Source organism: Tachypleus tridentatus, chromosome 13, assembly GCF_004210375.1.
Source record: "Tachypleus tridentatus isolate NWPU-2018 chromosome 13, ASM421037v1, whole genome shotgun sequence".
Lineage (NCBI taxonomy): Eukaryota > Metazoa > Arthropoda > Merostomata > Xiphosura > Limulidae > Tachypleus > Tachypleus tridentatus.
Genome location: NC_134837.1, coordinates 16,225,503 through 16,250,457, shown reverse-complemented (window position 1 = coordinate 16,250,457; position 24,955 = coordinate 16,225,503). Strand labels below are relative to the sequence as shown.

General features: G+C 31.6%; 1 protein-coding gene across 1 annotated transcript in view; it reads left to right on the top strand.

The window, feature by feature from the left end:
• LOC143240749 (uncharacterized) overlaps positions 1-24,955 on the top strand; it is a 145,440-nt gene that overhangs the window by 30,717 nt on the left and 89,768 nt on the right. The window contains exons 6-14 of the mRNA XM_076483711.1: positions 8,677-8,819; positions 11,423-11,503; positions 11,753-11,878; positions 13,533-13,802; positions 16,133-16,249; positions 17,432-17,566; positions 19,857-19,961; positions 20,685-20,798; positions 24,194-24,292. Coding sequence (XP_076339826.1) covers positions 8,677-8,819; positions 11,423-11,503; positions 11,753-11,878; positions 13,533-13,802; positions 16,133-16,249; positions 17,432-17,566; positions 19,857-19,961; positions 20,685-20,798; positions 24,194-24,292 — 1,190 coding nt within the window. The remainder of the gene's footprint in view (positions 1-8,676; positions 8,820-11,422; positions 11,504-11,752; positions 11,879-13,532; positions 13,803-16,132; positions 16,250-17,431; positions 17,567-19,856; positions 19,962-20,684; positions 20,799-24,193; positions 24,293-24,955) is intronic.

The window sequence follows — 24,955 nt, the reverse complement described above, 5'->3', positions numbered from 1 at the left end:
TCAGTTTTATAAAATGACTGTGTTGTAAGGTCCATAGTAATATTAATTTTGGTGAAAACAAATCTTATTTCTAGAGAAATTGTTAGAGAGTCTGAAAAATGCTAAAACATAAAAATCAACATGGCAACATAGATACTGACAATTGATTGTTCAACAAAGTCTTAATTTTTATTCTTTGGTAATCTCAGGCGTGATAAGCTTATCACAGTTTGAAATTTATGGTTGGTTGGTTGATTGGTTGAAACAAAGCAAACTAGGCTAGTTGTGCCAAACAACTGGTATAAAAGTAAAATATTACAAAAACCAACAACTAAACTTCCCAAAATCGGGTAAAAAGTTAGGATTGTTATCTCTACAAGCATCCTTTACCGTACATGACACAGTTTTTAGTGATTTACATTCAAAATTTTATTATTAATCCCCTTTTAGTTTGTGTCATACCAATTATTAAACTGTAAAATATTAGCTGACAACCTGTATTTTAATGGTATATAAGTTTTAAGTTCTTAATTTTATGAGGCATTATTTTTAAAAAATCCTGAACTTCCCCTGGTGTAACACATTTTGTCTAGGCATCTTCTCCACTTTATCCAATACTCCTCCATTAAATACTAAATTAAGTGTAAATTACTTGTCTAAAATTGTCATTGCTCAGACAAACCATAATTTTTATAACCTTTAATTTTGTTTGGTTTCAGAGCCATGAAAAACAAAATCATACCCCTTTTGCCACACCCATCTGTTACATACTCTTTTTTAGGACTTGTATACATTTAATTCTACATTATCTGTAACCAATAGGAAGACAAGGTTTTCATCTATCAAGTGCTGTTTTGTATAACATTATTTTCTGAACAAAGACATGTCAATTTCACTGTTATTACAAACTTTCTTCCCAATGGAGCAATAATGATAAGTTTGTGAATTTTTAACTGCTCTTGTCCTGTAGTTAAAAAGGCCATGAAATTTTGAGACTGAGGGTAAAGTGTCCATATTTTGCATTTTATTCATTTATGATCTTTGGACCATTATTTAATTAAATAAAATTGTTTAGTATGTTACTACCATTAGTATAAAAGAAGTGGAGTTAAGTGTCATTAACTGTTGACAGGAAAGAAAAACGTTTCACAAGACATGCACATGAGCAGTTTGTAAATAATGTAATTTGATAGTGTAATCACTAGTGAGAATAGTCGGTCCTCATAATTCAAAGAGCAAGAAAATTATAAACAGATGTATATTGTTATGAGTTTAAAGCTATTTAGAATGAACTAATGTTTCATGTTATGATTTGATGTCATCCTAGAAAGAAAAAATTATAATTTAGATTTAAGTTTTTTGTTTTGGTGGTTACGAGGTCGGTCAAATTAAATAAAGCTATTAAAGAAGTAGGGTAAAGAAAATAACAGATAAAATATAAAGTTTTACCAAAAACAAGCATTTTGAAATGTATTTAGAAAGTTCTAGATTACATAAATCAGATTTGAGATTTTTGAATAAAGAAAAATATTGTTAATCTTCGCATGCAAATCACTTTGTACACATGCCATTCAAAACAAAAAATACTTGATACATCCACTGACAAATATTGTTTAGTTTATTTAAAATACTTTACAAAAAAATTGATTTTTTGTATGTGAAAGACTGCTTAATTTTATGAAGATATGCTATATTAAAAGTTAGTAGTATCAAATCTACAGAGACTATATGAGTATAAAAAAAAGTCAAGTGGTGAGTCAAATTGATTGAACTTGTATTTACAGAGAGCTAAAAAGATCAATTACCAATAAGCTTCTAAAAACAATTGAGCTGGAAAGTGTTACCAATAACATAATGACCCTGTCTTGTGTAAGGAGTGAACCCCAGGAGAAAGTGTGTTGAAAATAACATCATTTTTTATAGTTGTGACTTTAGTGTCACAAAGGCCACACATTGGAAGATAATTCTCAGACATTATAACTTCCTCTCTCTGATTGTTATGGAAGCTAAGTAGCCAAAGAACAAGATAAGATTTGATTTGTAAAAGCTTCTTATGAATGTTTTTCACCCCAAGTGACTACCAACTGGAGCAGAACCATGCTTCCATCACAGGACTAGAGTCTATGTGTGGGACAGACATGGCTGTGACAGCACTAGAGCAGATGCACTTCACTGTGGTATAAGCAAACTCATTCCCTAGGACACCAACATGGCCAGAAACAAATGTCATAGAACAATTGGGCCAGTTATTTCTGAGTGTGCAAGAGAATAGGGTGAGAATTTGCATTAAGCAATTCTGGAGCCTGTAGAGAGTTAAGAGAATCACTATAAATGGTACAATTAGTGTAGTGCTCAAATTCTATGTGATCCAAGGTAAGTGAAATGGCATACAATTTGTCTATAAATACAGAAACTGTAGAAGAGATCCAGTGAGAAATCATTATGGCACAAAAAACCATTGCAGAGCCCATAGTTGCTTGATTTTAAACCATCTATATAAACAAGAACAGAAGAATGGTTTGAAAGAAATTGATCAGAGAGGAGATGGTACTTCCAATTGGGATTATCTGTCTTCCTCAGATGACTCAAAGAAAGATCATAGGTGGGTTGGTAACACTGTAAAATTAACTGGTCATTAGATTCAGCATCATAATTAAAAAACAAATTCAATTCAACCAGCTTTACTCTTGATACAGTGGTCAAGTGGAGGAATGGCTGACTGCCTATTCTGAAAGAATAATGAAAGTTGCAAATTTCTGAGGTGAAGTGGAGGTTTGTGGGGCTCAATGTACATACTGGTCAACTATTGAAAGTTTCTGTACCAATTCAAAGACCCAGATGGTACACATAGCTCACAATCTTGAAAGCAGTCTTTACCTGAAACAAAGATCCATAGTCTACCTCTGTTCATATGAACATCTATCCCATCCCAAAGAGGTATAAGAAAGACATGGAGGATGTTCAGTTCCCTTATACACATTACACAAAGCTGATTAATGTGAGAAATGAAGTTAATTTCATGGCCAAAGATAAGTCAAAGGAACTTTGTCTGAGCCATAAAAATAATAAAGTTGCTACTGAGATGGGGCTCTGGATCAGGATAAAAATATTGCTGGCAGCAAAAATGAATGCATACAATCTTAGAAGTAAAGAGGATGAACCCATGTGCCCTGGTACATCCCAACAGGAGAGTGAGAGCAGTCTTCAGCTGTAGATCAATAAACTTTGTGTTTGACAGTTGACAAGATTTGTGGAAGTCATTGACATGGAAGCTGTTTAGTGATAGCATTGCTTTTAATACTGAAAAAGTGTGAAAATCCAAACACAGCCCTGAGGAGCTCCAAGTTCCCCTGTGAAAGTTTGGGACATGGTCGAACCCATATAGACATAGAAACTCTGGTCTAGTAAAAATTTACAAATAAAAATCAGTAAATGGCAACAACTTGTATGATATAAATGGAGGTCATGCAAAACTTCTGATCTCATTGGATGGGTGAGAGGAAGTTGTTTGATCCAAGGACCAAACACAATGTGCATTCATCATCATCTTAAAATCTTACATGGACATCTATTCAAAGCAGCTGAATGATAATTAGAAACAATCTTGGGATTCTTCCCAGACTTAGAAAAAGGAAGATTGATAGCTTTGTGCCATTCATCTGAAAAAATATTCTGACAAATCTTGTCAAAAACAACAAGAGAGGAGAGAGAACACAACATTTCATAGTGAATATCATCATGTTAGATTGATGAAGAGCTAATTTAAGCTCCACCAGTGTAAATGGAAGATTATAATCATAGAGATGATCCATCAGAAAAGAAGAGGCGATCTCTCTGCATGGGACTTGATGGCTAAAAAAGAAGGGGAAGAAGCAGAAGTGCTGGAAAGGTAGGAAAAGTTTTTTTCTGAGAGTATCAACAATGTCCTGTGCATCAGAAACTTCTTGATCATTTGAGAGCAATGTTTTTTTCTGAGAGTATCAACAATGTCCTGTGCATCAGAAACTTCTTGATCATTTGAGAGCAATACTGAAAGGGGGTGGGAAGCACACTTTCCACTAACCTTCCACTATAGGTTGGTAGTAAAATTAATTCATGATTCCTCTTGGCTTTGACATCTGAGCAGTTGGGCATGGTTGTAAGTATACTGATTTCTGAGCCTTCTGTGCCTGGTGGCAAGCAAGAGTCCATTATAGACAAGGATTTCATGGGAAATGTATTAAAATTTTGGGAATAAAACAAACAACTGTTTGAATAATGCAATCAGTTACTTTCTTTACACGGTCATTAATAGGCAGGAGACTAATGACAGGAGATAAAGTTTTCTTTACACGGTCATTAATAGGCAGGAGACTAATGACAGGGGATAAAGTTTTGAGAGAGCGGTGAAGGAGAGCCAGTAAATTTTCTCAAACTTCCACCATGGCACACAAGTTGAGTGGCAGTGGGTGCTGCTGATTTCCCTTAAAACAAGGGGAAAATAATCATTGCTCAAGTGGGTCACTGTCATCTTTCCAAGAAAAATGAGTAAAAGTGAAGATGTACAAACAGATATATCAATAGCAGTAAAATCTGACTGCCCTGATGAAAATAGGTAAAGAAATCAATATGAAGAGGGAAAGATTGTGATCTGAAAGCATGTGCTTTACTGAATGACCTCTTATCAGTATCAGCACCACCCCAAAGGGGATTGTATAAATTAAAATCTTCCAAGGTAAAGAAGGGAGACAGCAGCTGGTCTGTAAGATCATCAAAATGTAATTGATTGTAAGTTTCCTGCTTACAGTTAGAGAGAGATATTAAAATGGTGGGACCCAGAGACATGCAAGTCGTCACAGCCTTCAAAAGCATATTGAGTGGCACAGACATGGTGGTTAATGAACAGTGCCACACCTCCATGAACTCATCCATCACATAACCTGTCATTTCTGTGTAAAGAAAACTCCACTAGTGTGACAGCATTGGCAGGTCTGAAGATGCTTCCTATAAGGAGAGATACATGGGATGACAGGAGTCAGTCGAGGCCTTAATTCCATCCAAATTAGAATAAAAACTTTGATAGTTCTACTGTATAAAATTGACCAGTTTTATTTAGATGAAGAGAATTAGTTGAAGAATCCTTTCATTTGCAAAATTGACATTTTTTTTCAGAAGAAATAGGTCTGTTGATCACCATAACGTGTTCTGGGTGGATTGGGCAAATCTCTGTCAGGAGAGTGAGATTTTCGAAACTAAGTGCATGACTAAATAAGTTTTGCACTCATGGCTGAAGGAGAGAGGTTTGAGCAGTTGCTGGATGTGACAGTGGGGGCAGAGATAAGAGTAAATGTATACTTGTCCACTTTTGCATCCACATAGGACAAGATACTTTATGTGGTGAGGAAAAGACTGTTGGAGGCACAGAAATGTCTGTTTGTACTGCTGAAGTAATGGAACAAAGTGCAGCTTTGTATGTCTGAGATGAAACAGGGGAAAACTTCTGTATGCCTTGGGATGAGAAATGTTATTAACATGTGTAAACATTACACCTTTTTCTCCTTCACTTGCTTATGAAAAGAACAAAGATATGAGAGGTGAGAACCACTACATATGATGCAGCTAAGGTCTAGCACTTGTATGCATTATGGTCTTTGCAATCCCATTGAGCACAGGTAAAAGAACAGTGATAAAATTCCTTAGTGTCTGAACAGCTGACACTGCAAACACCAGAGAGGGTTACAAATGTAGGGCTGTACATTACAGTTCAGATAACTTGCCTTAACAGTATTAGGTGGATGTGGTGATGTAAACATCAGTATAAAAAAGTTGGTAGGCAGCAGAATTCCATCTTTAAAAGTGGAGATAAATTTCTGCTGTGTGACAAGCTGGGGAAACTAGTAAACGTTTTCAGCTTGGGGATCTATAAATCCCTGTCAGTGATGACTCCTTATGAGGAATTCAACAGGATATACTTAATATATCTATTGAAGTTACTCTCCAGTTGCCTTAAATTTTAGGAGTTTGCTATGATGTAGCATATACATTTCCACCAAAATGTTCTCAGAAAGGAACTTCTTTTTCTGACTTTGGAGAGCAAGTAAGCCCCTTTAATTCCTTTTGTGTGAAAAAAGAAAACATTTACTCAAAGGTGTGTCAGATATAGAATGACTAAATTAAAAAAAATGTGATACAGGAACAGTTGGTGCTGGTCACTGAATCTCCAAGTTTTCATGTGTGGTCCAGTCAGCATGGTTTTCTTCATGTTTTTTTTTTTTTTTGGGAGTCACTGGATGGGGATCAATCCATAAGTAAATGAGAATATTTAATGCACACTGACCCCACCCACAATGTATCTCAATGAGGGGAAGCTATATTGCCAAACAAGGATAGTGTATGTAGGCCAGCATTTGGTGCACACTACTATCTGACACTGTTTACAACTCCCATTGTGAATGTCCAACTCTGGTACTTATTTGACCTTAGCCCAATAGAACTGGCTGATATACCCTGGGAGAGTTACCCCAAAGGCCAGCCATCTGCAGGAATTTAAGGTAAAACTGCCTCTTTTTTAACTCACCCATCAAAATCCTTTCCTCACCTTTGCAGGATATCATACATGGGTGGATCTTTGGATTCCAGATGAGGTACACTGTGCATACAGAACCTTAACTGGAATGTCCCCTCATAATTTATAGGAATCCATGCCGAGGGGACTTTCGTGTTAAGATAAAAATTACTTTTTAATCTAAAAATCTTTAAATTTCGTTTGTGTAATTTCTAAAACCTAAATAAGTACCAGATGTTTTTTTCAATAAAACTTTATATTTTATCTGTTACGTTTTTCTACCTTAAATCACTTAGTGAACATTGGGCTCATGTCACCATATTGAATAATGCAACACATATAAACTGCTAGTGTACCTCTTGAAAAAGTTTTTCATTGCATTGCTTAATCTAACCTTATCTAATCTAATAAGTTTATAAATTTTCCATTTTTGTTATTTATATAATAATAAATAAAATTACACATGAAAAACAAATATTATTTAGGGTCTCTTGTTTTATTGTTGCTGACTGTCAATGAAACTTAAGCCTAATTTTTTATGATAATGGTGCAACAATACAATTGTTTTTATTTATGCACAAATTATACAGAATAGTAACATATATAAAGCAAACAATGTCCTGTAATTATATTTTTTCTGGCTTTTTAACAGGAATCTAAAAATTTGGCTGATATTGTCAATGTGATTCTCATGAAGAAACTTTTCAAACAGGAAGTGAAATAGACAATTTTTTGTACAGTAAACAAGTGGTATATCGTTTGAGTAAAATTTCAGCATTTTATTAGCTGTAAATAATATAGTGTAAAACATCAGAGAAAGCTGTTGTCTATTTTTGGAAGAGAGAATGTAACAGGTCAGCATATCACGTGGGTCTTATTTTTATATATATGGCTCTGTAAACAAAAAATGAGTGAAGGCCGCAAAACTTGTTTCAGTTATATCTATATTGGAAATAATTATTTGTTACATTCCATACTTCTTAAAGGGGGTGTTAAATAAATTAGAAAAGAGAGAAACCTTGAGAGGAAATGTCACAATTTTCTTACTTTGGATGCTGAGGATTTCTTTAAACATTTCCTTATAAAATCAAGAAATGAAACCTTGTATTAAAATATGATTTATGAAATATATTTTGATGACAGATTTGTTTGTATACAATAATAATAAAGTAGTTTAATTACATTTTGAATGGGGTTCTAAAACACTTTGACCTGCCTGTAGTAAGAGGGTTAAACAGGTTTATTTTTGTTTTGATGTGTATGCCTACCTTTCTCAAGTAATCATATATACAATGCATAATAGTCAAATCAGTGTACCAGATGCTTATAAAGTTGAGGACAGTTTTTTCATTATACAGAAGGTTAAAACAATGTATTTGTAATTGAGAGAGTTTGGGTCAGTTTTGTCATTTTACACAGTTAAAGCAGTGTACCTGAATCTGATTGAATTAAGGTTTCTTTTTAAGTATGCGTACGGATGGTCAAATTACCAAACCCAGGACTTGTAAGGTTTACTTTGAAACACTTGATTAGGTGTATTATGTCTCTGTTAGTTAAAAGTGAATTTGAGATTGTCATTAAATGTTTCCAGCAAGTAAAATACTGATTTTTGTTCAATAAAGTAAAGAATAATAGATATACTGTGCACATTGAAGATGTTTTGTTATTAATAAGAATTTCAATGGCAACTCTTCAAATAAATGGAACTTCACATATTATTCTTTTCAGAATTTTGCTTGAAAGTCAGGAAAGTTAGCATTGTAATTTAGATTTTTAAAAATTTTAATTGGATAGTTCTAGAATGCGTTGAGTAGTTTATAAGCTACAAGTGTTAGACTGTGTGCATAACAATTTATCTCGGCTGCACAGTTCACTACAAAAACATGTACAAGTCACATGGAAATACCAAACACAGTATTTGGTGGGAAGGGAGCAGTCAATCATTTAGAAAATGAAACGACTCTATAATAACATAGCAACATTTAAAAAACACAACAAAACTATCTGAAACTCTCAAGAGTCAGGCTTATGAATGTTGTTTGTAAATAATGTTAATAAGTTGAAGTGATGATCATTTGTTAGTTTTTAGTACATTAGTAATACCATTAGAGACAAATTGTTGAAACTGATTTGTTCTTTTATTTTCTGGTTAGCTGGAACACAGGTGTCTCTTACATTACTGAGGACACCATATGGTCAAAATAACAGGTGGTCTAGTGGGAGCCAATTGGAGAACAGTTTTTTTCATGAGATGTCGCTGTCTTCTGAGAGAATTACTGGTCCTCAGCCAGTTGATGTAAGTCTTTTCTCTATTTATATTTCATTTTGGGAAGCAAAGTATATGAATATAGAGAACTAAACGTATCATTTTTAGTGGCTATGGGATATACTTTAACAATGTTTTCAATTGCAATTTTACATTGGCAGAAAAACATGTCAAATCAGTGAATAAAATCTTTCCTTGCTTAGGAGTAGCTAATATTGGGTAAAACATTACGGCATTTAAAATGTTCTTTTTTCAAAGTGTCATTTATATAAAATTTATCCATAAATGGTTGAATGCATTACTGTAAAATAATTTTTAAATTTCACCATGTCATTAATGTCTATTAAAGTAAACAAATAAGGCTGGAAATAGTGTCTACATTATTTTCTCAAACTACAAATCCCTATTGTGACTAATATAGACACTGTTTCCAGCCTTGTCTGTTTACTTGTTTTTAGAGCCTTTAATTACAGGATTGAAAATACATTCTTTGCATATTAATTCAACATCTGTATAGTTTTGATGATCCATGTTCCCCTTTTTAAGTTACCAGTTTTACTAATCTTATTTCTAAACTTTACATTCATTTATGGAGAATAAATTTTAAGCTACACATGTTCTATACGTGATCAACTGAATGTTGTGTTTCTCAACAGTTTATTGTGTATTGGAGTTTTTCCACCCAGTGATCACTGAACTTATTCAAAATAAATAAATGTACAACAAAGTATAAACTGCTCCTGCCAGTGTCACAGTGTAATGTAACAAAATATGAGTAGCAACAAAACAATCTCATCAGAATGAAATAATATTCCTTTTAAGAGAATACAACATAGATTTATGCACTCTAAACAAGTGCAACAGCATGTTTACCTTGTTAAATCTACATGAAACATTATTTGTTCTTTGACAGCATGCTGTGTTCAAATACTTGCTGGAATAACACAAATAATGCATACAAAATAAACAGAAGTGACAGAGTTAATGTAAGTTGCCAGTTATTGACAACATTTATAATCTCTACCTTAATACTGCGTATTTAAAAATAGAAACAGTTGTATGACATAGTGAAGTGGTAATAAATACTGAATACATACTCGTGATTTCAGCTAAGCATAATAAACAGTAGAAAGAACCACCACCATTATCTGAGTACCAAAATCTATTATAGTAATCTTCCACTGTTAAAAACTTCCTGGAACAGAGTTACAGAAATCCTCACAGAGACAGTCAACTCGAGTAATGATGAACAATAGCAACTTTGATAAGGATATACAACAGCAAAATAAGGAAACTCTCACAAGGCAGTTTTCAATTAATGCCCAGAAAGTACACGAGTTCTAGTTTTCAACTAAAGAAAACACTCGATAAATACTGGATTTTTTTAATGGTGGAAAGTGGAGGGCTTTGAAAAGTTGTAGCATCACAAATTTAAGAAGGTTGATTTAAGTTTAAAACTGCACTCTATTTTTTAACAGTATTCTTATGAGCTCCCACATTGTGGTAGATATTACTCGCATAATTTCGTGGTGCAATCGTAATAGGGATTTGTTGCTTAAAAATACTATCAGGAGTAGCTCTATAGTCTTGTTTTCTTTTTAAATTCCCTATTTGTGGATTTCAAGTTCTCAGTTTTTAATTATCTTGTGTACTGGTCTTTTTCTTTTTTGTTTGTCAGTGGACAAACATATGCCTAGAGTAAGACAATCCCCACCCAACATGCATAAAAGTTTACCAGTAGAAAAGCAGCCTTTTCAGATAAAACAAATATATCTAATATATTGCTTTAAATAAAACTGAGTGTATTTTAAAATAATTATTTACAGAGCTGAATCGTCTTACGTCAAGTTTTGTGTAAACATATGTAACATGTATAAAGTGCAAAAGCAGTCACTCAGAACATCACAGCTATTATGTATTTATAACCATGGAAATCAGCTTTTAATGGAAAAATAATCAGATTTTAAATAAATGATGGACATTTTGGTATATCTTTCTAGGTTTTAATGAAAAATACTGAGCAAATTTTGGTGTTGGCTTGTGAAATAATAATATTAACAAAAGGACAGATACTAATTTTGTCTAACAATAGTGAAATCACTTATTTTGCTTATTATCAATGTTTGAATGGTTCTTAACTGTTGAAATTGATTGTTTTGAATGTTGTTTCAAGAATAAGTTTGATTTTAAGGTGGTTTTTGCCCAAATGGTACGTTAGAGTTTTGAACAAATTCCTGTTATGTTCCTTATTAGAAACCACTATTATGGTTCATGATGCATCCATATATAAAAGTAATTTGTGAAATAATATTTGCTATAGCATGGTTAATCCTAATTAGAATGTTCTTGAAAGAACATTGTGTTAACATTACACTGACTACAGTAAGTACAGTTTAATATTAGAGTTATGATGACATATAATTATTATATCATGATGATAATGTCATACTGAAATTATTACAGACACCTGTGAAGTACAATCAGTGATTGATTAAGTTTAGGTGCTGTTGAATGAATTAAAAATGGTGAATGTTATTAGAAAATTATATAGGTAAAAATATTTTTTAATCGTGTGTGTCCAAAATAACTTGTAGGTTAAAGGTTTTGAAAAAATTTGATTTTTACTATTTTAGGCTAGGAAACGACATCAGTTAAATAAAGGAAAGATCCACACGATAAAGAAAATGTTAGACAAGGAAGTACGATATTTGGAGGTAAGGGTTAGGTAATGTTAGACAAGGAAGTACGATACTTGGAGGTACGGGTTAGGTAATGTTAGACAAGGAAGTACGATATTTGGAGGTAAGGGTTAGGTAATGTTAGACAAGGAAGTCTAAACGTAAAAGCTAACCATTTTGATAAGTAATGAGTGTAAAAAATTTAAAATGTTAACTTCATATAATATCATAATTGAAGATTAAAAACTGTTAGGTAACCATAAACATTACTTTTCTTCTATCTAGGGTCTACGAAAGAAAAATTCAAAGAATTCATCAGACAAACTTCGAAAGGAAATAGAAGGAACTACAAAAAGGGTGAAAGTTCTGGAAGACCAGCTTTTTCAGTTAACGTCTGGAAGCTATGAATCGGTAAGTTATCTTGAGGTGCAAGTTTTTATTTTATACGCCAGATTTTACATCACTATGAAGAAAAATCTTAAGTAAGTTAGTGTGTTGTCCCAGATTAAAATTTGATGAATATGCTTTAAATAATCAAAATTATTATACCATAATTAAGTATGTCATTAAAATTGGAGGATTGATGTTATACTTTTTAAGATTTTAGATCAGAATATGTTGATGTCATTCCTAACATTTTGTGAAACTTTGCATCTTTGAGACATTAGTTACTAACTATTCAACTAAATGTTATGACCATAATTAGGATTGTAATGCCAGTCTCGGGAATTAATTAGCTTGAACATCCACATCTGTTTTTTTTTTTTGTGTTTTTATAATTTTTGTAGTATTTTCTATGCAGTATGTGAAACTAATGGATTAAGTCTTATGAACAATGTTGTCCTACATCTGTGTAGGCTTCACTTCTGTAAATACCTTTTAAGTACTAAACATTTAAAATGCCTTAGTTTTATTTGTTTTAATAATTTCCTCTTACTTGCTTTGATATTTTTATATAATTTCCTCTTTCTTACTTTCCCTTGTGATATTTTGTGTAGATTTTTATATAAACTGTTTTTATATACCATTTTTATGTCTTGTATAATAGTTCTATTATAATTACATCACTTCCATTGAAACACTGAAATATGTTTGAGTTTTTGAATAAATTCACTATCTTTAGTATATTGTACAGAAATTAAACTGTCTACTGACAATGTTAAACAGAAGTTATTGCTTCAGTGATGGTAAGGTAATTTTATGTTAATGCAATTCATTGATGTGATATATGTCTTTTAAATAAGCTCAGGAGCCATATTTTATTGCTGATGAACATTATGACATATAGAATCTTTAATTACAGTTTGTAATTGATTGGAATAAAAAAATTGTGTTTATACTTTAGTGAAATTTCTAATTTTATTAAAATAGCTAAGGGTACTTGTAAAGGAAGCTAAAATTTGTCTATAGAAGAATGGTTAATGATTCTCTTCCTTCTTTCTTCTGTCATTAAAGCCCACCTGGTGTTTAAGTGGTAAGTCAGTAGGCTTATAATACTAAAAATTAGGTTTTTGATATCTACTGTTAGAAGAAAAGAGTTCTTTATGTAGCTGTGCTTTATAAGAAACAAATTAAGTCCCTAATGTTCTAAATACATTATCATTGCATATGCTTTTTTGTAGAAGGTAAAAATTGGCTCATTTAACTTAAGTACTTTTTGTCTTCAAGTCAAAGAGAAAACTGAAAAGAAAAATGGAAGTATGTCTTTATTCAGGGTCTTATTTTTTCTCTTCTCCTTGGGTAAAATCCTAAAATAAAATAATCTACATATACAGTTACTGTATAAAAAGTTACAGTAATAGATTCATGCAACTCTGGGTGATGTTTGGTAGAACACACACACACATAAGTGATTATCTCTCATAGTGAGTTGTTAGCTGTAACTTTTTTTATTTTGAATAAATAATTAGGTTTATCTTATAAGGACTGAATATTTTTTTAGTATTTTATTTTGCTTGTACATTGTTTTCTTGAAAGCATTTTTAAGTTGTTCTTTATTTTTTAATCCTAAATTCTTAAATCAGCTAATATTTAATTATCTTGTATTATTCTTACATTTATTTAGGGACCTTCATCTTCTCATTCACCCCCCTCAGTCAGAAAATCTGCCAATCGAGTATCTGCTCCTGTTCTCCTTACATCTGAACAAAGTGGTGCAACAGCCCCACATGTTTTCAATGACTCAGTTAGATCTGAATTTGTACCAACACTATCTTGTTCTCAAAACAAGTGGCATCAGAAAGATTCTAATCTTGGAAAATCAGCTCTGAGATTATCACTTCTCTCATCATCTTTGGAAAACATCACAAGACCAACCAACTTAAAGGGGTCGAGGGTGAGTTCTGAAACTGCCAAGTATTTTACAAAGTAGCGTATTTGTTATACAAAATATAATTTATATTTTGTGAGTAAATTTATGCTGGATTGAAGAATCAGTTTTTGAACTGAATACAGTGTTTAAATATTTTAAAATTTGTAAAGGCATTTTGTAGGGAGAATAAATTTCAGTAAGCGTATGTATATACACACAGACACACACTTATAACCATACATAATTACTTAAAAGGTTAAAGATTTTTCAATATTCAAAACTATGATTATTAGTTTTCTAAATATGGACATGACTGCCTGATTAAAGTTTATTATTTTAATAAAAATGCATAGTAAGTAAAATCTGCAGTTGAATAAGAAATTAACAAGTACATGATAATGTATGTCAAATATAAAACACTGTTAAATGTGGGTAGTATTATTTATTTTATGTAATTCAATGATGTCAGTGTTATGAAATGTTTTGTTTGCAATCCATTGTTATTGAAGCTATGAAGGTTTCTAGAAGGCCTAAGGGATAGATCTGTAAATATCGGTGACCACATAAGAGAGAAAGGCAAGTGATGTGAAGAGAAAATTGGTCAGAGGAAAGTTGACCATCATGGGTATGAAAAGTGTCCGCCACTGGTACTGCCTACGGATTTACAATGCTAAAATCAGGGGTTCGATTTCTCTCGGTGGACTCAGCAGATAACCCGATGTGGCTTTGCTATAAGAAAAACAAACATTAAAAGTATAATGGTTGATACATTAACGAGATTAACAGTTTTGAAAGACATAAAGAGAGTATGTTATTTCATCAAAGGATGTTCTAAATTAATTGAACTTGTTTCAGTGGGCTTTGAGAAAAGGCTGATGATTATTTGAAGTACAGGATACGACCATAATAACTCAGCAATAATGTATATGAGTTATACATGAATACTATGATGATAGAAATTAAATTAAAATAGATAGGTTTGTCATCTGAATCCTAAAGCAAATAAATTGGCCTAAATGGGCTTTTGACAAGAAGAAAACTGTGTGGTGTTTAGCATATAATTGTGATCTCCATAGTGTAAATAATTTTGTACATTTGTTGTTTAGTTTGTTTCTAATATATTTATTAAAAACTAGTGCAATGCATGCTGTTCCTTTATTGTCAGATTTATCACCAATAAGTTGTAGACACCTATGTTTGAAGAATCTTTAACCCAACACACTCATGTACTTTACTACATATTACTAAAACAAGGACGTTCCTGACAATGCAATTCTTATATACCTGTTGATAACATTTGCTACTTTAACTAACTGCTAAGACAGATGTATGAAACTGGACTCAAAATATTATTGTATACCAACACTGAGAATATGTTTGCAATGAACACATGATAGAACTGATTTTTCCATTGAATTCCATAAAGGTTTTTTAAATAGTTTTTTTTTCTTCTTTTGTCTTATTGAGATTATTTGTTACCCTGAGATGGCCTGGTGGCTAGTGCACTCCTCTCACAATCTACAGATCGAGGGATTGAAACTTGTTACCAAATATGCTTGACCGTTCACCAAGGGAATATTATAAAGTGATAGTCTTACTGTTTGTAAAGAGTAGCTTCCGATGTTGAATGGTGTTGGCCAGAAATCTCTTTTCTAGTTTAAAACTGGAAAGTTAGGATAGGCTAGTGAACAAAGCCTTTGAATAGCTTGGTGCAAAATTCAAAACAAACAAAAATTATTTGCATTGTGAAAGGTGAATGATGCTAACAGTTAGGTTTATTTTTCTTGAAGTACATTTTAGTCTTTTCTGTTAAAATACACTTCAAATCACAAGTATGAGGTAGTAGTTTTAAATTTTGAAGATTAAGTTATTTGGGTGAAATTAATTATGAAGAGTGAAGATGTTGCATCTTGTTGCATATAATGTTTCCAAGACTTCTGACCTAGAATCATTTTCTACACCATGATCATTGAATATTTTCATTAATCTTGTGTATGAGTAAAGATGAAAGTGCACATGCCATGAGGTTTTACAGAGTACCATACAACATGTTATTATGTATTTGGTGCCAAAATTATCAACTTTTTTTTTTTTTTTTTTACCATATATTGCTGATTTAGTGACAGTTCATAGTAGAGGAGAGTAAATACCAGGTAATGAAAAAAAACTGTGCATTTTTAAAGGTTACATAAATTCAATATGCAAACTTTATGACAAAACTATTTTAATTTATACTCCAACTTATTAAGTTCTGAGTTGATCCGATATTCTTAGTTTACAGACATATCTTGAGTACAGGTAATTTTAATATCTTTTAATCACAGTTTTAGTCTGATTTTCTAAAATTTTACCAGCAGAAAATAGACATCTTTAAACCAGCTTATGGTCTTTCACGGACATACAGTGAAGTGAGTCATTATCCATTTGGGAGAAAGTCACATACTTTGCATCATCTTCCTCAGTCAGTCAAGGTGAGAAGATTATAAACAAGTATTATGTGTGTGATAAGTCTATTCTTGTATTCTAATGGTATGTGACAATGAGACGTATTTCAGGTAAAGAAAAAGTTAGTATTATAATGCCTGTGATAAAAATGTTGCGAACATTCAACCATGTTGTATGAATAGTAGTATTTTGTTCATTACATAAACACTACTTTCATGTTTGTCACTAGGATTTTTTAAGGTGTGGAGCATGAAAATCATTAGTGACAGTCACTTCAAATCTTGAGTGTTAAAACATTATAAACTCAATAAAGAGAAGATCAAATTATAACCAGTATTAGAGCTGTTCCTGTATATCCTTAAAAATTTGAAAATAATTTTCAAGCCTGTAAAAATCATTAATGTAAATGTTTTCTAAAAATGATGGAAAACTATAACGCTATGAAATGCATTATTTGATTTAATAATAATTAATAATTTCATTGAAAAGTAAAATTAAAAGTGATCAATAAATGTTGTAAAACATATTTAAACGGAAAAGGTTTGAGGTTGGGATGGGATGAGAGATTATGTAAGATAATAAAGTGTCAAGAAAAGTGACTGAAGTTTTTGAAGCAAATCTGGAAACCCTAACTGGTGAATATGTTTATTTAAACTTCAATGTTTGAGCGGACTGGGTATTATAGATAATTTTAACATTAGTTGACTCGTAATATAATTTCTGAAATGAAATAAGTATATTCATGATATCCCTGGTAAATTTACTAGGTTCAGGACAGTCTGTAACAAAGAAGCTACCTTTTCATAATATTGTACATAAATTTAGTAGATTAGGAAGTTCAAACTGTATTTTATGCAATGGAGTACCTGTAATTTAATAGTGTTACAAGTAAATTTAAAAGATTTGTCAGGCCTTGTTGTAATTTCTGTGTTGAAGAATTGATTTTGTATTATTACAAGTAAATTTAGTAGTTTAGTTACGCTATCTTGTAATTTATGTAGTGCATCATTTACTATTGAAGGGTATTGCACTAAATTTGTTCCTTGTTGATGTTGATTGTATTTTCTTTAACTGTTTTGTAGATAGTATCATCTTGATGTCAAAATTAATGACCGTGTTTTTTTTAAAGTAGTTCTTAGTTTGTGAACCAACATTCCTAGGAAAACATTTAAGAATAAGTGCCATATTTTTCTCTCTGTTTGGATTAGGGTCTGTCTTATAGTCATAATGAAAGCTCGACAGATAGCCCAAAAGTAACTCCTCCTGCCACACCACTCACTACAGACTCTGGAAGTATAGAAATTATGGAAAGTGTTGGAAATGAGGATGTAGATAGAGAAGAGGTGATAATGATACTTAATGATAATTCTGGTTATTGTGTCAAGTATGTCTAAAGCTGTTTATTAGTGTAGTTATTACAACATGCAAGATAATTTATTGATATAATATTTCATTGATTATAGCTTTGAAAATCTATTTTTTACAGTTCTAGAGTGCAAGTGGTTTTTGAAATTAATATATTTCACATAACAGAAAAATGTGTAGTTTTTGAAGTTATTGATAACTTTAATTAATTACTCATTGTGGGGGTTCTTGACCTGCAGTTTATCAGCAGTTTGCTTATTTGGCTTTGTTCGAATTTCGGTAACAAACCAGTTCCCCTCTTAGGACACTAGAAGAGTGATAAGTCTATGGATTTACACTGCTCAAATCAAGGGTTCAATTCCCTTCATTGGACTTAGCAGATAGCCTGATGTGGCTTTGCTATAAGAAAACATACACACACTATAATAAACCAACATTAAACAAAATAAAACACTACTTCATCAACATCAATAAGTTTCCTTCACAAATCGTAGAAAACATTATACGCGCACACCAAGCCAGAAAGCAAAATCAACCAAAAAAAGTAAATATATCTCACGAATCAAAAAATCACGAAACCATATACTGCTGCATACCATATATTCCCAACATCAGCAGAAAAATAACCAACATTTGGCAAAAACTAGTAACAAAATATGACATTCCAGTTAATACCAAATTTATTCAAAAACCAGGCACAAAACTGAGGTCTATACTATGTAAGAACTACACTGACAAACACCACACTAACATTATTTATAAAATACAATGTGATAACTGCCACAACTTCTATATTGGAAAACAAGTAGAAAAATGGAAACCAGATTCAAAGAACATAAAATGTCACCTTCACACGTTTACGAATACTGCAAGTCAAATAAACACAACATAACCATAGAAAACACTCAAATACTAAATAAAGAAACAAACATAAACAAATGCAAAATTAAAGAAGCCTTACTTATACAACAACTCAAGCCCAAAATAAACCAATACAAAAGAACACCTTTACACCTATATTAATAAATATAATCAAACATCCAAGCACGCCCTCTACATTCCTACACTCAGTTACACAACCCTCTTCAAACATGTGGCCAGCTATTGATCACTTACCTTTTTCTCTTTTTGTGAACCTGACGATGACCCCGAAGAAGGTCAAAACATTGTTTGCTCCTCTACGTAAAAACATTTTCTCAGCCCAAACCAGCTGTTTTTACATATAGACCGTACACAGAGTGTTGAAAGTAACATGAAATATAAAGTTTTACTGAAAACAAGTGTTTGAAATGTATTTAGGAAGTTTTAGAGATTGTGTGAATAAAACAGTTTTTTTAATCATAATATGAAATCACTTTGCCCTTAGGCTAGTAATTAAATACTGTTTTCACAAACAAATGTTTAATAAAAATATTTTATTAAAGAAATCTGATTTTTTTATATACAGAATACTTGTAATCTCTAAAAAAAGTCTACCAAACTTTGTGAAGATAAGCATGCTGTATTGAAAGTTAGTGCAAATCTCTCGAGAAACTTGTGTGTATTATACTGAGCCAGTTTCAAAAGGGCTAACTGATTGTTGGAATAATGTGAAAAATTAACATTCAGAAACTAGTTTTCATTAACTGATTTAATTGTAATTTTAATCGCTTGATTAGTTTACATAGCACTAATAGATGTAGTTACTACTCGTAGATAATCAGTAATAATGATCAATAAATTACCAAGCTCTACTAAAGACAGTGAACAAGAGCAAAATATTATATTGGTTCATATTATTATTTGAATATTATTATTAAGTTTATTGCACACAACTATAACCTATTATATTTTGAAATTAAAAATATTTTCTAGCTACAAATTCATCGTGACGAAGACTTGGTAGAAAAAGTCATTGTAACAAACTTGACAGAGTTGGGAATGCCATTTTAAAGCCTTATGCTTCTGTTCAACAATAAAAAAACACAGTTTCTAAGACAAAGATTTGAAACTTTCATAATCTAAAAAGTTGTATTAAATCAAAGTATATCAATTTTCTAAAATCATAACTAGGTTTTATTTATTAGGTTTTTACCAAGTTTCATGCAGTGCAAGTTTTTCTGACATGAGAATGAAAAAAAAAAACCAAAGTCTATACACTGACACCCCCGTAATCTTGAAAGGGTTGATTTGATACTTCTGAAACTTTACTTTTGTATTTATGGAATTTCAAATGTTGTGTGGCATTTAACAACAGCAAGTTTTAAATTAAAAACGTTTTTGATCTAGTATGGCACACCTCCAGACATTCCTCATGGATTTCTTGGCTTACATTCTTCTCAGTATTGCATTACATCAGTAGAAGATGAGGACTGGCCTTCTGATTCTGAAGTGGTAAGTATATGCAATTTAACAGCTGTCCAGAGGACTAAACAAAAATTACACTTTTGTTAATTCGTGATGATGAGTAACCCACTTGAAATAAAAATGTATCTCAAAATGGCTGGTGTGGTTATTAACACTTTTACTGGCCTGACATGGCCAGGTGGGTTAAGGCATTTGACTCCTACTCTGAGGGTTGTGGGTTTGAATCCTCATTGCACCAAACATGCTCGCCCTTTCAGCCATAAGAGTGTTATAAAGTGACGGTCAATCCCACTATTCGTTGGTAAAAGAGTAGCCCAAGAGTTGGCAGTAGGTGGTGATGACCAGCTGCTTTACCTCTAGTCTTACATTGCTAAATTAGGGAAAGCTAGTGCAGATAACCCTTGTGTAGCTTTGCACAAAATTAAAAAAACAAACACTTTTACTTATGAAGCATAGAACGTTTCGATCTTCCTAGGTCAACTTAAGATCACCATCTTTTGTTAACCTGAAGATGACGTAGGAACGTTGAAACGTAGTTCTCTGCTTTATCGGTGAAAGTGAAAGCATTAATATTCATACCAGCTATTCTGAGATGCATTTTATTAATAATGTGGAGTTTCTATCAATTTGTTTCTTTGTCATTTTTTAAAGTTTTATTGAATTAATGTCGCTTATCTAAGTTTAAATTATATTAAATTTTGGACGTAACATGCATTTGAAAAATCATATTTGACTCATTTTCAATTGCAGGGTCTTTTACAAAATCATGGTCCATTTAATGCAATGTGGAAACTTTTGAGACATCCTGCTCATTTGGCTATTTTCATGCATTTTCTTATTACTAGCAGTGAACCTGCAAGTTTAGTAAGTACTTAAATACACCTAAGTTATTATACGGAAAAAAAAATAATTTTTTTGTTTTTTGTTTTTACACCGTTAAATTTCATAGTGTTAACATTTAACTATGTTATGTGATTAATACAGAAGCATTCAGAATTGAGGAATGTACTCAAGCTTAATATGTATGTTTAATCCTTGTTTAGTGTGCAAAGTGAGTTTAGGCCATTCCTTTTCAACTCCGGTAGTTCAGTTTAAAATGTTACTGTTATACAAGTACAGCATGTAAGTTATCTGTTTACTATCAGATACTCACAAAATCACAACATCTTAAGTAATGCAGATAAAAATTTTGTAACATTAAAAGCTAATGTTACTTTGACATGAAATATTTAACTGTGTGATTGACATTTTCACCATTATCAGATGTGACTTAAGTGATTACAGTCTAATGTCCAGTAATGGTCAGTTTTCATACTCAGCCAATTTTTATTCCCTTCATAATATTTTGTATATATTTTACTACCCTTGACCAGCAATCCCTTGGACCAGTCAACTCCAAATTACATTGTTAAATGTCCACATTGTTTCTGATAACTATGCAAAAAGCACTGAATTTCAAGCTGTAAAGATATATCCCATAAATACCAACAAGTGAGAGGTGCACAGGCCACTAAAGGTTTGAAGAACAGTCAGATACTTACTGTAAGGTTTTTGGGATTGAATGTCAGTTATTATTATTAGTCTCTATATGATATGGTAGTGTTAATGATCTTGATGCAAGTCAGTGAAGAATATTTGTGTTAATGTAATTGTAAATATCTATTAACAGTCACCTCTATTCAACAATTAAAATTGTTCAGTACCCTTTGGTTACTGTTTAAAAGTTATACTGCATACATTTTGGAGAACTTTTATAATTGAGAGCAAACATATATAGTCAGTGGTTTGTTCAACTTCATATTTTATTCTGTTACAAATATGTTGGTTTGTAACACCAATTTATTTTATACTGTATCACTGTAGCATCTTTTTAATTGTTTACACAGTAAATAAATCAACTGTGAAAAACACAATGTTAAAGGTCGTGTACATACTCATTTTTGTGGTTCGTATTTATTTGAAAACCTATATATTGTTTCCTAGAACTTATTTCTGTTTGTGTTTAGTATGTACACAATAACAAAGATCTTCTGATGATACTGTGCTAAAAAAAATGGAAGAAATATAATTAGGTGGATAAGCTATCAAACAGTTGTGTGCTTGTGTCACAGATGTGATGTAGTGTTCGTTCAGATGTTTTCAAGTTTCAGATCTACACTTTAAGAAGCCATAACTTTATTGATATTTGAGATATCAGTTTGAAATTCTCCACAGTCATTCACATGTAATACGTCACTAAATGAAAGGTTTAAGCTGAAGCCATTGTTTAGCTTGATGTAGAATAAACCATAAAGGGTGGCAGCAATTCAGAATATTGGTTTTGTTCGAATTTCGAACACCTGGTGGTCGACTTTAACCTGTTCAGTGCCATAAACGAGATAACTCGTCCAGACCGATCAGTAACACAGTGCCACGGACGAGTTAATTTAGTCTCTATAATACCTAACTTCAATGCTAGATGTCAGCACCATACATGCATTTGACCTACTTACAAATTGATTCACTTTCAATCCAAAATGGCGTCACGAAAAAAGTTACAAAATGAAGAAGCATTAGAGTTGTATTGTAGCAGCTGAAATACTTGGCAGTCAACAGGTTAAAGCACATAATAGTGGAAGTAGGTTAGGTAATATTTATTAACATTAGTTTTCTGCATATTATAATTTTAGGCAATTACTGGCAATTGAAACACAGATGTCTTGTACAGAATTAGAGCTTGGTTTAATGTTTTCTTGCTCAAGTAGCATATACAGTATATGCTCTTAGAATACCCACATATATTGTCAGAGTAATTTCTTTGAACATAGCTAAATATAAAATAAGTTCTCACATATGAAAATGAAGGTAGAATATTACCTTCAAATATTTTTTTCAAGTGAAACTAAGTGTTTTTAGTTTTATACTTAAAACTCCAAAATCTCATTTTAGACTCACTATATGTTGTGTATACTTGTTTTTGTATTCTTGAAGTACAGCCACTGGGATTAAATATCTTTCTAAATGTTTTCTACTCTCAACTAGGCACGGGATTCAAATTCAGATTTCTCTTGGTATTCCTTCTGTGATCTGTTATATACACATTTTTCTCTTATTTAGGCTTGCATATCTTATTAAAATATCTCCATACTCCCTCTGTGATGTGTGTGCATCTTTATATTCTTCTTTATTCAGCCATCTGATCACTGCATTTTATCAAAGTCTCTCTGTGATGTAATATACAGCGTCTTTCTGCCATCTCTAACATATCACCAGACTTTGTGTTGTATGTCCATTATTCTGTAATAGACATTTTGTTCAGGTAATTGTAAGGACTGGAACATCAGTGATCTTGAAGTTTCATTTCAAGTCAGAAATATTTTGTTTTTTTTTGTGTTTTTTTTAGAAAAGTCCAATTTCATAAAATTTATAAACTATAGTTCTAATTATGAAATAAGCTAAGTTTGTCCATGGAATACTTACAAAGTGTGTTTTTAGTGACAATAATTAAGCAAACTTTTTTTTAACACTTGTGATATTAGCCAGTTAATGTATGTGTTATTGCTTGGATTCAGTATTGTAAAGGTGTGATGAAACATTGTTTTCTTTAGTTTGATTACAAAATAATTTTTTTTCCTCCAGACGCATTCATTAACTTTTACTGAAACAGCACCATAGTATAGTTTACATTTGTACACAAATAAAAGTTATTTTTAAATTTTGAAAAGTAAATTATTGTATCAAAAATTAAATGGTTAATTGTAACATTTGATGGTCGTAGGTATAAAAATTTAATTTGAAAACTTAACTTAGTAAGTATTGTCACTGATATTTATTCTTGTTCAGATGCAGTAGTTTGTATTTTAAAGTTTTTGTTGTGGTGATTTTAAAGAGTTAGTCTTTAAACGAAATTGTCATTGGTGTTCTGATTTTAATATGGTATAGTCTGCAACTAACTGACAGTAAGTAATGTTGTTGTGTTAGAGCTGCAGTTGTTTTATTCACCTCTGTACACTTAATTATTCAACAGTCTGATTTTCACAGCTTTGTTCATTTCTAAACGAATATTCTGATTCATGATCTTTTGATTGAATATGATTTCGTATGTTATAATTGACATACAAAAGATTGACAGTTGTTTTGTATTGTAAAAGAAATGTGGTTTTATTCAGCATTTAATTTGCTCTTTTGATTTAAGACTGTTACTACTGAAAAACTTGGTGATCGAATAAATCTGCAGCTAATGGAAGATGCTGGCTTACATAAATTTCATTTATTTTTAGTTTTTCTACTTGATCACAAATATTTATCAAGAAGGTACAGCAAAGGAAATGAAGAAATGGGCTTATGAAATCCACTCAACTTTCCTATTGCATAATGCTGTAAATATTTTCTTTTCATCTTTGTATTCATTTTTATTCTGTACCAAAGCCTTCTTTAAATATAGTGTAATTTATAAATAGTCACATAATGTATTCCTGTTGATGTATATGAAGGTAGAAAAATTAATATTCAGATAGATAAGCCTTAAAACAGGAATATTGTTATGTTTCTTTAATACAGTGTGGTAATCTAATTTGAATGAAGTACATAATAATGTTGAAGTAACTGTTTGGCTTAGAAATAAATAATTGTTTTCTCAGTTGAATTAATACCATCTGGAGTAGTAATTTATCCACTGAAGATTTTACTTGGAAACATGCATGAGTAATTATTAGCCCAGTAGATTTAGTACTGGATTAGTATTATAGAAAGGTAAAATTAATTTGTAATCAAATAAAACACTAAGTAATTGTTAGTCACGTTGTTTTTAGTGTGTGTGTATGTCCAAGTCGTCCATATCAAAAAAAATATCTACATATATTGTCTGTTTTCATGGCAAATTGAATCTCATTTCATGTTGATAAAATATTTAAAATGCATTGAATAATTCTTAGATCTGTGAATGTAGTTGGGGCCGCTTTTCATGGTTAGTTATTTTTATGCTCTTTAAGACAACTTGAGAAAGATAACAGTTCTTTAGATAAAAAACAACAGCACACACA